The sequence below is a fragment of the Poromitra crassiceps genome (genome assembly GCF_964638095.1).
Source record: "Poromitra crassiceps genome assembly, chromosome: 20".
NCBI classification, from domain to species: Eukaryota; Metazoa; Chordata; class Actinopteri; order Beryciformes; family Melamphaidae; genus Poromitra; species Poromitra crassiceps.
This window is the reverse complement of record NC_139637.1, coordinates 6,412,739-6,428,255: the sequence shown is the minus strand read 5'-3', so window position 1 is coordinate 6,428,255 and position 15,517 is coordinate 6,412,739. Positions and strand designations below refer to the sequence as shown.

Here is a 15,517-nt window from a genome sequence, read left to right as displayed (position 1 = left end):
AAAGAAACAAAACAAGACCATTCATTTATATTTCCATGCATTTTGCAATCAAAATCTAGTTTTCATAACCTTGAATATGAGTTGAGAACCGGCGAGACAAAATAGTCCCCTCGGCTGCTCAAGATTAGGCTATCATTGGATAAAATGGCCGGTTAGTGCCTGCACCTGGCACAATTCTAGAGTCAAGCTAACTAATAATTTAGCCAATTGTATGTAACATACGAAATAAAAGCAAATGGCAATGTCTAAGAATGCAACGCCATGTAACTGGCTCGTTAATTCTCGCATTCCAGGGAATTACGTTAACGTCTGCGGGTCTTATAGACGTAAATGGCTCGCGCTGCACTCGGAGGAGACTGAAAACCATCAGCTTTCTATGTTGGAGTCCAGGTATGTTTTGTGCAAGGACGTCTCTCAGTGTGTTGCTGTTAACTGCCCATTTCGTTGTTTTCTTTTTGTTGATCTCGTCTTTTTCCTCTTCGACTTGATTTGTATCAGTGATAGAGGCAGCGGGCGCTCTCCCAGAGCGCCTGGCTGCTGCTTGCTGCAAGTTGTAAACAGAGGGTTTGACAGTTGACAGCTGAGAGCCCGGCTTCTGTCAGCTGACCAGAACAAAAATCAGATTTCTAAATAGCCGTTATTTTAATAAACTGAGCACTCAGGGGTAATCTAAATAGTTACTTTGACTGACTATTTTTTTTTCTAAACTTATAAAAGTGCCATAGTGCCATGGTATAGCTCTGTCGTGGTCGTAATCCTGGCGCATTGATATGAACGGTGAACAGACCATTTAGCTAGGTGTACATTATCACTGTACATTATCACTAATTAATGGACACCTTGCAGCCAATCAGAATCGAGTATTCACCCAGACCATGGTATAATGCTTGTTAACATTAACATTAACAGCTTGGTGGTTCAAAAAGTGGCCCCCGGGCAAAGCAAGTTGAGTACATTACATTACGTTATTTGGCAGACACTTTTATCCAAAGCGACTTACAATAACACATTTTTGTCAGCAATAGAGCAATCAACTATGCAACACGGTCTATGACAACTACAACTTCTGAAGGAATAGTGGTAAAGTTAAGTTAGTAAGTAGTTAGTACGTTTTTTTTTTTTTTTTTTTTGGGAGAGAGAGAAAGAAGTTAGTTTCAAGAAGGGCCCAGATGGAGCCTGAAAAGGTGTGTCTTTAGTCTTGAGCCTGACCAGAGATTGTAAGTACAGAGGGGCTGTCTGGTGTACTGCCCTGTAGGCCAGACCAGTGTTTTTAATTTAATGCGTGCCGAGATCGGAAGCCAGTGAAGGTCATGGAAGAGGGGAGTGACATGAGAGAATTTTAGGTTGGTTGAAAACCAGACGGGCTGCAGCGTTCTGAATGAGCTGAAGCGGTCGGATGTCAGCGGCAGGAAGGCCGGCCAGAAGCACGTTGCAGTAGTCCAGGCGGGAGATGATAAGTGAGTGGACCAGGAGTTGTGTCGCTTCCCTGGTGAGAAACGAGCGGATTTTGCGGATGTTGTACAGGGAGAACCTACAGGAGCGTGCTGTCGCAGCAATGTAGGGCGAGCAAGACAGCTGGTTGTCAATGATCACCCCAAGGTTCTTAGCTGCTTGGGATGAAAGTACAGTGGTATTGTCAATGGAGATGGAGAGGTCTGCTAGAGGGCAGTCTTTCCCTGGGAGGAAGAGTAACTCAGTCTTACCTATCAGTCTTAGTATCCCTGCTTTAGCCCATAGCACACTAATCAAACATTCCCCAACAACTGCCAGCATTGTTGTTGTGCTTTAACCTGATCAACAGATGGCTATTTACATCCTGCTTTACATACAGATTACTATCATTTACATCCTGCTTTACATACAGATTACTATCATTGACATCCTGCTTTACATACAGATTACTATCATTTACATCCTGCTTTACATACAGATTACTATCATTTACATCCTGCTTTACATACAGATTACTATCAGCAGACAAACACCTGTGGGTGATTTTCTCTGTCCATGTATTTTTTTAAACCAGGTGTGATACCAACATTTAGCCTTTCATAGCCCCTCTGAATGACTTTCCATGAGGGCATTTCATTCTTTCCTCTCTGTGCTGCCTCAGTTGTTGAAACCTGAAAAAGCAGAAAGGACTTCTAATATTCTGTCGGACAGTGAGTAGGGAACTCTCAAACTGCAGCACATAACCACAGAGCTGACCAGCCAACTGTATGAAGCAGTAACCGTTTTGCTAGAATTTGACGGCATTATCACAACTAATTTCACAGTAGGCTACTAATCAAATCTGACATAGATTCATTTGTGTGTGTGTGTGTGTGTGTGTGTGTGTGTGTGTGTGTGTGTGTGTGTGCAGTTTGTCAGGCTGTCTGCTTACAGAGGAAGGCTGTGCTTCTCTGGCCTCAGCTCTGAGCTCTAACCCCTCCCATCTGAGAGAGCTGGACCTGAGCTACAATCATCCAGGAGGCCCAGGAGTGGAGCTGCTCTCTGCTGGACTGGAGGATCCACACTGGAGACTGGACTCTCTCAGGTATATATTTAAAAAGCATCACCCTCCCCTATTTCCTCCAGTGACCCCTTCCATAAATAACGAACTGCCCCTATTATATGGAAAACCCTTCATAGGGAAGGTTTTGTTTCTGTCCTCAAATAGAATACTCTGGTCTGACTTTGTTTGCCCCACAGTGTGGACCATGGTGGAGTCCAGAGGTTGAAACCAGGTCTGAGGAAGTGTAAGTGTTTATCTCCTTAATAAATGCACGACCGTCTGTCTGTATGTTCTCTGTTTATCACACATCTCCAGAGCCGTTCGTCCGATCAACTTCAAACTTGCAGAGTGTGTTTCTGAGACACTGAGAAAATGCAGTGTTGAATAGTGCAAATTAGACACGTGACATGTTCAATATTAATACTTTTAGACAAGATTTTTACTATAAGCACCGCCCCACTGGGATGTGCTGGTGAGCAACCAGCGAGCCGGAAGCTGTGTGGCGCTGGCGGAGCTTAATAATATATGTGAAATTTGTGGACCTATAGGAGGTAAATCTGTGCATGGATTTTATTTTCTCCAGCGGATATCTTAAGGCTGCAACACACCACCAAAACTTCAAAAGACAAAGAATGCCGACTGTTGCATCACCTCACATCTCCTGTGTCACGGCCAAAAATGTGCACTTGAACACACTGCAAAGACAACAGTCAACTAGTATAGCACGTACGTTACTGTGACTGCATGAGACCATAGTCAAGTCAAGTTTATTTGTATAGCCCTAAGGCCTTGGCCACACTGATCCGTCAGAAAATGGACAGAATTATTGAACGGACAGATGTCTGTCCGATGAGAACTGAGTCTACGTCAAACCCCTCGCCGAAAGCGCCGGGGCTGCTCCGCGGCCAGCGAGCCTGCCTGCACAGCCTGCGTGCAGCTCCTTGGGAATGTGACTCGATGCAAATGACATGAACAGCGCGAGTATAATATAATGTAGATCATGTGCAGATAACTGGAGAGAAGTATATGCACTACATTCTCCCCTTGGACTAACTTCTAGTCACTGAAATCCTAGTGAAATCACACAATTTTACTCATTTTGCTGGGGAATCCCTTATAGCCTCGTTCACCGCCTCGGCCATCTTCTTTGAAAAGTTGAAACAAATCTCGGAACGCCTCCTCTCGAGACCTCGACTCTGATTGGCTAAACGGACAGTGACTATCCGACCATCCGACCATCCGATACGTCCGTCCAGAAAAAGTTCATCCCTCTTCAACTTTCTGTCCATCAAAACGTATGCAGATTTTCTGGATACGTACGCTTCTGAGTGCTCCACGGACAGTCGGACAGCTGTCATTGAAAATGAATGGAAGTGAACAGAGAAATGAACGCACACGGACAGACACCACGGATCAGTGTGGCCAAGGCCTAATTCACAAGCATGTCTCAGAGGACTTCACAGAAAATATGTCTAGCTAATTCTAGCTGACACAACAGTAGCAATTACAGTAGTAAGGAAAACACATTGAACAATCATATGATAGAGAAATATAGAAAATATAGAAATATAGAATAGAAAGGGTGCCATGCTTTAGGGTAGAATGGGTGCTATGCTTTAGAATAGTGGGGGAGGAGAGATCAGGAGAGGGAGGAGGTGGTGCAGGGGAGGGAGAGCAGGGAGAATGTGAGAGGAGAGAGCAGGAAAGTGATGAGGTCAATTTCCCACATGAATGGGAAATGTGGGGGAGGAGAGAGCCGGGAAGGGGAGGAGAGAGCAGGGAAGGGGAGGAGAGAGCAGGGAAGGGGAGGAGAGAGCCGGGAAGGGGAGGAGAGAGCCGGGAAGGGGAGGAGAGAGCAGGGAAGGGGAGGAGAGAGCCGGGAAGGGGAGGAGAGAGCCGGGAAGGGGAGGAGAGAGCAGGGAAGGGGAGGAGGTGGGGAAGGGAGAAAGAGGAGAGAGCAGAAGAGGGGAGGAGGGAGGGAGAGCGGGGGATGTGGGGGAGGAGAGAGCAGGGAAAGGGAGAAGGTGGGGAGGGAATGGGAAATGTGGGGGAGGAGAGAGCAGGGAAGGAGAGGTGTGGAAGGAGCAGGGGAAGGGGGAAAGAGAAAGATCATGGGTGCCATGGTATAGAATAGAATGGGTGCCATGCTTTAGAATAGTGGGGGAGGAGAGTTCAGGAAAGGGAGGAGGTGGGGAGGGAGAGCAGGGAGAGTATGAGAGAGTATGAGGAGAGAACAGGGAAAGGAGGGGATGCCATGCTTTAGAGTAGAATGAGTGGCATGCTTTAGAGTGTGAGAAAGGAGAGAGCAGGAAAAGGGGCGAGCAAATCAGACAATCTGACTACTCTAGCCATTAACCAGAACTAACTAGAACACAGGGAATCTAGCTAATCTACAGCCTAGTCTGCCCTGTCCTATTCTGCTCTAGTCTGATTTTAGCCTGAACACTATAACAGGTCTACAGCCTACAGTTAGGCTGTAGCTAATCTATCGCCTAACCTAAGCTATTCTAACCTACCGGCATCCCTCTACCAGTGATGGAGAGCACCGATGCCCCCCACCCCGGCCCCCGCCCCCACACACATAAGGCGTGGGAGAGAAGGCCAGGCCGGGACACATGGATTGCCTCAGTGACTTGTTGGCTGAGGAGGAACCTTGTGAGGGCCGATGTACTGTAGGGGCCCAACTATGGACCCCCTCTGGGGACCCCCCTCCGGGACAGGCTGAGAAGATGCCGGGCTAACCATTTACAGAGTTTCACATTATAGAAATAGAATTTACAAAAGAACAGAAAATTGAAAATGTAAATAGGAGTCCAACAAAAGCAATATGAAAATGTAGTCTTTAAATGATCCTAAGATCAGGGAAGAAAGTTGAAAGTGTAAAAAGGTAGATTCCAAAAAGAAATAGAAAATTGAGTCTTTAAGTGTTAGTAAGTTCAGGGAATACTAGCTAATTAGCAAGCTGAAAAGGGGGAAAATGATCAGGAGTTCCACGAGGGTGATCTGAGGGATCCATGAGTCCGCATTGGTGGCATCGACCGAGATGAGAGGAGGGGAGGATAGGGGTCGGTGGTGATGATGAGGCCGGGGAAGGGGGGAGGTGAAGGAGGAGTGGGTAGATGGGCCAGAGTGACGACAGGTGGCCAGGACGATGACGATCAGATCGAGGGCTGAGGTGGCGGTCGACGGGCGGGCGGGGGTGCAAGTCAGGCCAGTGAAGGACACCTGAGGAGGAGAGAGAGAAGAGGGGAGAGCCAGTATGAAGGAATCTGCGCAGAGGTGGAACTAAGTTTGGCAGCTAATAATTTCCTGCCTATACTGCTGGGACAACTGATACTATACTACAAAATCAAGCCTAGATTTATACTGATACTGCTGGCTTGAGACATCCCGCTCAGCAGTTCAGGACTAAGTTTATTTAGCGGATATTAGATATTCTGTCCATACTACTAGGATGACTAATACTATACTGCTAATTCAGGTCTAGGTAGTCTAGGTCTAAGTTTAGACTGATACTGCTGGCTTGAGATAGCCCGCTCAGCAGTTCAGGACTAAGTTTATTCACCAGCTATTAGTTTTTCTATCTAAGCTACTGGGTCGACTGATGCCATATTATTAAATTAGGTCTAAGTCTAAGTTTATACTGATATTGCTGGCTTGAGACAGCCCGCTCAGCAATTCAGGATTATATATACTCAACAGCTAATAAATGTTTCCAGAGAATGACACCATCAAACACAACCATATGATTGGGAAAATAAATGGGTTTTGAGTGTAGTTTTGAAGATTTCAATAGAGCCAGCTTCCCTAACTGACCGTAGGACTGTGCATATAAACCAGATACATGAAACAAAGCAGTGTTTGCCAATATCTGATAAAAATAGTTGCAAATGGCCCTGCTGTTGTCAGGCCTTGCCTGGTCTTTTGCTTGTGAAAGAAGAAAGGAAGAAGTAGATGCGTAAATATAAGGAGAAACTGTACTAAATGTGTCCTATCACAGGCTCAAAGGGCTTTCCTGAAGCCCATGCTGTTGTGAAGATTTTGAGTGACATCACTGATGACATTACTCAGGCCCACCTACTTAGCCATCACCACTGAGTGACATCACTGATGATATTACTCAGGCCCACCTACTTAGCCATCACCACTGAGTGACATCACTGATGATATTACTCAGGCCCACCTACTTAGCCATCACCACTGAGTGACATCACTGATGATATTACTCAGGCCCACCTACTTAGCCATCACCACTGAGTGACATCACTGATGATATTACTCAGGCCCACCTACTCAGCCATCACCACTGAGTGACATCATAGTTGTCATAACCAGCTTTTGTCCTATATCACTTGAAAGTTGCTCATTAAATAGACTCCTCGGACATAATAAACTTAACAACCTGATCTGTCAGAGGACCTATCGAGGACTGTTCTGCTTCTTTTACAACAGCGCCTCCAGTCATTATGTTGCAGTGGAACAAACTGTTAGGCTTTGGTTCTTATCAATGTAAGCTCTTTGGCACAAATGGTGATGTGTGTTGTTACAGCGCGTGCACATGTACGTTTTCATAGAACATAAAAGGTGAAACAGGGAGGAGTAACTGACAGGAGGGGAGCTTTAAAACCCCCATCAGTAACTTTTTCACATTAATATAACAGCTTTTTAGTCATTGAAGATGGTCCAGTGTATTCTAAGAGGGAGAATGTCGCCTCTATTGGTCACACAGCGCCCTCCAAAGGCCTCTCCTGGCACTAAGCATTTTGTGCCTGCGTCCCGTAGACAGCATGAGCGGCATACCGCGCATGCTCTGTACAGCGGAAGCGCTGTGTTCAGTAAAACAAGGAAGTAACTCGGTGCGGATTTGATACGAAAATGACATTTGGATTATTATTTCATCATGTGGTGAGTACCCGATGTCACATGTATTTCTGGCGCTGTGTTTTGTTGACTTTGAATGGCGATACTGATACAGACTATTGCACCCAGAGGGCGCAGTTTCCCCAATAGCAAAACTTGGAAAAGTTGCTGAATGGGGCTTTAAAGTCGAGCTGAACCCAAAAATGACTTTTATTTTATTTTAGTTCAAATACCTGGGTATGCAGTGCACCTATGTATACCAAAAGAAATCACAAAAATCTAATTTCTTTAATTTTTCACACTTTTTCACATCAAAAGTTCATTTTTCAAGATTTCATTCATAACCGTAAACTAAAGTTTGCTGAAGTCACATAGTACTATAACATTTCTACCCCATTTCATCCAATCATATCACGACATGGCAGCTGTCAATCAAATCTTCATTTCAGCATAATTTTCTCTTCTAAATGAAGGAGAAAATGGCACCTAGTGCCTGTCATCTGGCAGAATTCCTATCCCATAAACTAACTACTAACTTGGCCATTTGTATGTTGATATACACAATAAAGAAAACGGTTATGCCTAAGAATGCAAAGAAATGTAACTGGCTCGTTAAAACTCGCATTCCAGGAATATTGTATTTACCACAATTGCGTTAATGGCGCGTGCCTGAGAGCCTGGTTGTCAGGGGTCGCACCTCGGAGATTCCAGGCCGACGGGCTGCACTCTCCGCTCCGGCAGCTGGCTGCCTGCGGCTCGCTGAGCTCCACTCAACCACTAAACCTCGCGTCAGCAGTCTCTTCCCCAGGAGAGCGCCACAACATGCTGAATCCCACTCGATTTGGGGGTGGAACACGCCAGGATTGGCCAAAGCCTAATCCAGTCCCCATAATTGTCAAATAAAATCATCAACATGCTACTATGACCCGCCTCTCAACCTGTCATCTCAGACAAGTTATGTTTTCAGTCTGAAACGGACTCTGACCCACGCGCCACTTGGGCTCCGAACGGGTTTGGGTTTAAGCACCACAGACACACTGTCAACCCCTATAGGAATATTATAGGGATATTAACACCCTCAGGTCACAGACACACTGTCAACCCCTATAGGAATATTATATGGATATTAACACCCTCAGGTCACAGACACACTGTCAACCCCTATAGGAATATTATAGATATTAACACCCTCAGGTCACAGACACACTGTCAACCCCTATAGGAATATTATAGATATTAACACCCTCAGGTCACAGACACACTGTCAACCCCTATAGGAATATTATATGGATATTAACACCCTCAGGTCACAGACACACTGTCAACCCCTATAGGAATATTATATGGATATTAACACCCTCAGGTCACAGACACACTGTCAACCCCTATAGGAATATTATATGGATATTAACACCCTCAGGTCACAGACACACTGTCAACCCCTATAGGAATATTATAGGGATATTAACACCATCAGGTCACAGACACACTGTCAACCCCTATAGGAATATTATATGGATATTAACACCCTCAGGTCACAGACACACTGTCAACCCCTATAGGAATATTATAGGGATATTAACACCATCAGGTCACAGACACACTGTCAACCCCTATAGGAATATTATAGGGATATTAACACCCTCAGGTCACAGACACACTGTCAACCCCTATAGGAATATTATAGGGATATTAACACCCTCAGGTCACAGACACACTGTCAACCCCTATAGGAATATTATAGGGATATTAACACCCTGGGGCCAGTTGCACGAACTGGTCTTACACTGGTCTTAAGCTAAGTTGGTCGTAACTTTACGACCTAACAGCTACGCCAGGCGTAACTCTTACGCCTGGTCAGGAGTAGGGATGGGCATCGAATTTCGAATTTTCGAATAATCGTTGTTATTATCAAGGTCGACTTTTATTATTGAAATTCGAAATTCGAAATTCGAAAAAAAAAAAAAAAAAAAAAAAATTTGGAGTGAAATGTTGCATTGTCTCCCCCGATTCTAAGTATAGTCAAATCGCTTGGTTTGAGCAAGTAAAACAATTTTTATAAGCATTTTAAGCAAGGTTTATGGAAAAATGAATTGCGGATGAAATCCCATGAAGAGGGAGAGGGGGTGACTTTGGCACCCCTTTGGCACTCAGACCTGAGCCTACTAAATATTTAATGAACCACTCATGATTGTCAAAACTGTTTTTTATTTTCGAAAATGTCAATGTCATGTAACATGTTCTTTACTTCAGTGGTGCAATGCTTGTTTGAGCTAAAAATCCACAGCAGAAGCTTTTTATATTAATTAATAAAGCCGTAGACTTAGAATCAGGGGAGACAATGCAACATTTCACTCACAAAAAAAAAAGAAAATACATACAAAAAACATTTTTTTTTTTTTTTTACATTTTTATTTTTTTTTTCGAATTTCGAATTAAATTCGAATTTGGCCAGCGAATTTCGAATAGTGTTTTTGCTAGAAATGCCCATCCCTAGTCAGGAGGAGGCGTAGCGCCTGCCTGTAACAGAGATCTCCGTGTCTTATCAGAGGAGACCTTTTTGATTCCTTACCGTCATCGTCGTAACACAGCCAGTTCTCCGTCTTTTGAAGCATGATGTTAGATTACAACGAACTAGTTGCGTGGCTTAGCCTTCCCAAATGTTGCCGTTAATTTTTTAGAATTCAATACATAGAATTGGGAACGTTACATTCAATTTCATTCAGACTGTCTGTCTGGCTCAATCGCCGCCATTTTTCCCCCGGAGCGAGGGAGGGTGGGAGGAGTGTAGTGTAGTGATGCACTTACAGTAGTGGCTGAGAGAGCGTAGTGGCACAGTGACGCTCCAAGCAGGTCGCGAGGCACATTTTTGCAACATCATCCAATCAGGGTGCATTCCCTGGCAATTCACATGGACGCGCATTGCTACGACCAGCATAGTTAAGACCAGACGTAAGCCGTGTTGGTGCAACAGGCATAAATCCACTCTAAAGACTGGTCTTAACTAAGACCGACGTAGGAGTTACGACCAGGCATAGTTAAGACCACTTGGTGCAACCGGCCCCTGAGGTCTAAGGGTATTTTTTTGGCACTGAACGTCACCAAAGTTACATCGGGCGACGTCACTTTCGTGACACAAAACTAAATCAAATCGTGACTGACAGACACCACACGCCCGCCCATCCATCTAGGCAATTGTATTATAGGATATATAACATACTTGATTATCAGGCGGCCTGATAATCTAGTTTGCTGGTATTATGCTGTGTGTGTGTGTGTGTGTGTGTGTGTGTGTGTGTGTGTGTGTGTGTGTGTGTGTGTGTGTGTGTGTGTAAGGTATCGGTAGGTGGCACTATGCCGAATTGCATGAAATCTGGCACTGAAATCCGTGAGGTCCCCCTCAGCGCATTCCCCGAGTGTGAAGTCGATTCTCGAGATAAACAAAATTTGTGTTGCCAGTAGGTGGCGCTATGCCAATTGCACGAAATTCAGCACTGCACTCTATCAGGTCCCCCTAAGCCACACATTGGCAAAATACGGCCCACGCATGCGGTGTGGCCCATGATGGAATTGCATTTTTTTTCTTTTCTTTTTCTTTTTTTCTTTTTTACAGTGCACCTGAACACAAGATGCAAGATACCTGCTGAATAAGTGTCCAAATGTTCATGTCATTCTGGCCAATACTCAAAGAAAAACAAAACCACCCCCAAAAACTCAATAAAAGGCAGAATTATGTTAATAAATCTCATCTGCTACAGCCATTGGATTTGTATCACTATTATATCAGAATAGGGAGACTGCTGTGAAAATCAGGAGTGATGGCAGGTATGATCTCCAATGTGTGGCCCTTCACTTACTTGATGTAAGCCAGTATGGCCCTCAGGAAAAACATGTTGCCCACACCTGCCCTAAGCGCTTTCCCCAGGTTTGAAGTTGATCGGACTAACTGTTATCAAGATAAAGTGCTTTCTGTGTTTGCCAGTAGGTGGTGCTATGCAGAATAGCATGAAACTTGACGTAAGGTGTGTGTGTGGGGTGGTGAGGTGTCTGTGTGTGTGTGTGTGTGGGGTGAGGTGTCTGTGTGTGTGTGGGGGGGGGGGTGAGCTGTCTGTGTGTGGGGGGGTGATGTGTGTGTGTGTGTGTGTGTGTGTGGGGGGGGGGGGGTGAGGTGTGTGTGTGTGTGTGTGGGGGGGGGTGAGGTGTGTGTGTGGGGGGGGGTGAGGTGTCTGTGTGGGGGGGGTGAGCTGTCTGTGTGTGTGGGGGGGGGGGGTGAGGTGTGTGGGGTGAGGTGTGTGTGGGGGGGGGTGAGGTGTGTGTGTGTGTGTGTGTGTCTGGGGGGGTGAGCTGTGTGTGTGTGTGTGTGTGTGTGTGTGTGTGGTGGGGAAGGTGAGGTGTGTGGGGTGAGGTGAGGTGTCTGTGTGTGTCTGTGTGTGTGGGGGGGTGAGGTGTCTGGGGGGGTGAGGTGTCTGTGTGTGTGTGTGGGGGGGGGGGGGGGTGAGGTGTGTGTGTGTCCTGGGGGGTGAGGTGTCTGTGTGTGTGTGGGGGGGGGGGTGAGGTGTGTGTGTGGGGGGGGGGTGAGGTGTGTGTGTGTGGGAGGGGGGGGGGGGGGTGAGGTGTGTGTGTGTCTGGGGGGGTGAGGTGTCTGTGTGTGTGTGTGTGTGTGTGTGGGGGGGGGGGGGGTCTGGGGGGGTGAGGTGTCTGTGTGTGTGTGTGGGGGGGGGGTGAGGTGTGTGTGTGTCTGGGGGGGTGAGGTGTCTGTGTGTGTGTGTCTGGGGGGGTGAGGTGTCTGTGTGTGTGTGTGGGGGGGGGTGAGGTGTGTGTGTGTCTGGGGGGGTGAGGTGTCTGTGTGTGTGTGTGTGGGGGGGGGGTGATGTGTGTGTGTGTGTGTGTGTGGGGGTGAGGTGTGTGTGTGGGGGGGGGGAATGAGCTGTCTGTGCGTGTGGTGTGTGTGTGTGTGTGTGTGTGTTGTGTGTGTGTGTGTGTGTGTGTGTGTGTGTGTGTGTGTGTGTGTGTGTGTCCTACTCTGGTATCAACATTCAACAGATTCAAGTAGAGTTTGTTCTTGAACATGTTTGACTATATAAATGATATCAATGGTGTTAAAAGCAGTGTTATGCTTTGACAGAGACATCAGAATAGCCTCCTTTGTTTCAGCTAAATAAAGTATTAAACAGTCAACTGCTGACATGGAAAGTCCCTCACAGCAGCTTGAGACATCTCTTCATTCAGTCCTGCTGTGAATGAAGATGATGGCTGATAGAATGTGTCACCATGAAAGTGTGAAGAGATTAAAGGTCAAAGTGTTCATAAATCAACAGATAATAAACAGCTCTATTAGAATCAAAAGAGTTTCTGTATTGAGTCTTGTTCTCTCATCAGATGCCTGTAAACTCACACTGGACCCAAACACAGCACACAGAGACCTCCTCCTGTCTGAAGACAACAGAAAGGTGACGAGTGTGTGGGGAGAGGAGCAGCCATATCCTGATCACCCAGAGAGATTTGACGACTGGGCTCAGCTGCTGTGTAGAGATGGTTTGACTGGTCGCTGTTATTGGGAGGTGGAGAGTAAAGGAGATGTTTTTATAGGAGTGACTTACAGAGGAATCAGCAGGAGAGGACGGGGTTATGACAGCAGGCTTGGACATAATGAAAAGTCCTGGAGTCTGATCTGCTCTGATGCTGGTTACAGAGCCCTGCACAATAACAGAGGCACAGACATACCTCTACCCTCCTCTCGCTCTAACAGAGTCGCAGTGTATCTTGACTGGCCTGCTGGCTCTCTGTCCTTCTACAACGTTTCCTCTGACAAACTGATTCATCTCCACACGTTCAACTCCACCTTCACTGAACCTCTGTACCCTGGGTTCCATCTGTGGTCTGATGGTGGCTCAGTGTCTCTGTGTTAGATAGAGGAGTGAGAGAGAAACACACTGTTACCAAACACAGCTGCTGACATGATGCTTCACTCTGTACAGGATCACACACACAAACACACACACACACACACACACACACACACACACACACACACACACACAGTCTGTTGTTGATGATTGACAGGTTAAAATCTCTTTCTTTTGGACCTTTGTTATGTTTGTATTTTATTCATGTCACCAAACTAAACATCTCTCATGTTTCCAACAATTTAAGGTTAAATTCACATTGTTTGATCGTGTTGCTTTCAAACATTTGATTCTATACTTTTTATATAACTTTGACTTAACATGTGATTACAATGTTCCTCAAATCAAATCATATCTTGTTGATATGAGGTCATGAAGAGATGAGTGTGTAGTGTGCATATAAGTATCAACATCTGCCATTAAACAAATCTGACCCATTCTGCTTTATTTCACTATTATTTAATAAAAAAACGTGTGTGTGTGTGTGTGCGCGCGCGCGCGCGCGTGTGTGTGTGTCTGCGTGTGTCTGCGCGCGTTCGTCTGTGTGTGTGCAGCTGTGGCTGAAATCATCTTGATTCATTTGCTGATTGTTGTGGTAAAAACTGTGAGTTTGATGATTTGAGGAGTCAAATGATTTCAGTTAACTTCCAACATGTTGCCACAGCACAGCAGAGCCTCTACACCTCATCTCAAACTGTTTCATATCAAGATTAGAGACACATTTACAACGTTTTGCAATGCCTCCATTCTTCTGTCTAGCGCTTGATATTCACGTGTGTGGTTGTTGATTGGTCAGATTTACAAGTGACCCACGTGGCCACCACACAAACCGCATTCTGATAGGCTGTTGACACCCCCCACCCCCGCAATGTGCGCCAAAGTGGTTTGGTCCATCCACTCTGTTTTTTTCCCCACACTCGGCAGTTTAAACTGCAGCGCGCGACTCTGTGTGTGTGTGTGTGTGTGTGTGTGTGTGTGTGTGTGTGTGTGTGTGTGTGTGTGTGTGTGTGTGTGTGTGCGCGCGCGCGCGCGCGTGTGTGTGTGTGTGTGTGAGTGAGAGAGAGCTCTAGGGAGGGAGAAGTGAAGCTGTGGGGTAATGTGACAATAACAATAAACAATAAACTATACACAGTTGGAATCAAAGTTTCCTGCATGTTGGTTTTGTATAATTATCTAGTCAGTTGTTTCTCTGGACACATTGATGTACGTGTGTCTGTATTGTAGAGATAACAGAGAAACTGTGATCTTCTACATCTATTTGTGTTCACTTCTTGGAAATTTAATTAATCAGTTTGCTTGGGACCACCTGGAACCTCCTTAAGGACCCCTGGTGGTCCCCCCGGACCTCACATTGAGAACCACTGATCTGGATTAAATTAAATTAAAAGAGAAACCTTAATTAGGGAAACTAAAATAACAAAACATGACTACACAGTAAATGAGTAAATGTGTAGTTATGTGATGTCTGTCTGTCAGCATCACAGTCTCTCATCTTCTTCAACAGCTCTCTGGCTCCCTCTGCTGCTGACAACTGAGGACACTTTATTTGTATTTCATATTTGATGTGCTCATATTCTGTTTTATTTCCCTGCTGAGTCCGAGCTGCAAAGGTCTAATTTTAACTGATAAATCTATAATTGATTTAGTTTGAAGACTTCACACTCAACACAAAGCAAGTCAGCAGACGAGGAATATGAAGAGTGTTGCTGTTAAAGAGCCACGATCAGCAAAACTTCCCTGCATGATTCAAAGTTATAAAAACAATACAAAGTGCTGAGTGTTCAGTTGATAAGTTAGTGCAAAAAGGCTGCACAGTAGCAATGAAGTGCTACGACTGCATCAACTAATCAAGCTGCTTTCTGCCTTCCCTCAGTCATATCATCAAAGAGCATGGAAGGAAAGAGAGGACACTCCGGCCATTTTTGGAAACAGAATGCGCCTCGCAGTGGTCAGCTGCGGTAGCGCGGGCCCCTATAATCAGCCTCTCTAAACAGTAACTCAACGGGAGAACACTCTAAATTTCGTGGATTCACATCTTTTCTGGGCGTACTGCAAATCTTGATTGAAGTGGTGTAGTGCAGGGATGTAAAACAACAACCATATTGTGGAAACTAAGCAAAATTTTTCGTTTTCTTTGTTTAGTTTTTTCAAGATAAATAGCTAATGCGGCTGTCGTCCACTCCGTCAGAAGTGCGTTGCCGTGGTTTTAACCTCGGGTCCTTTGCATTTACTATTTATCTTGAAAAAACTAAAAGAA

General features: G+C 45.4%; 1 protein-coding gene across 1 annotated transcript in view; it reads left to right on the top strand.

Moving 5' to 3' along the window:
- Positions 1-13,490, top strand: part of LOC310794528 (NLR family CARD domain-containing protein 3-like) — a gene marked incomplete at its 5' end in the record, with an annotated part of 389,910 nt that extends 376,420 nt beyond the window's left edge. The window contains 2 exons of the mRNA XM_083656498.1: positions 2,692-2,738; positions 12,734-13,490. Of these exons, the coding sequence (XP_083512624.1) occupies positions 2,692-2,738; positions 12,734-13,263 (577 nt within the window). The 3' untranslated portion in view covers positions 13,264-13,490. The remainder of the gene's footprint in view (positions 1-2,691; positions 2,739-12,733) is intronic.
- Between the last annotated feature and the right edge of the window lie 2,027 nt (positions 13,491-15,517).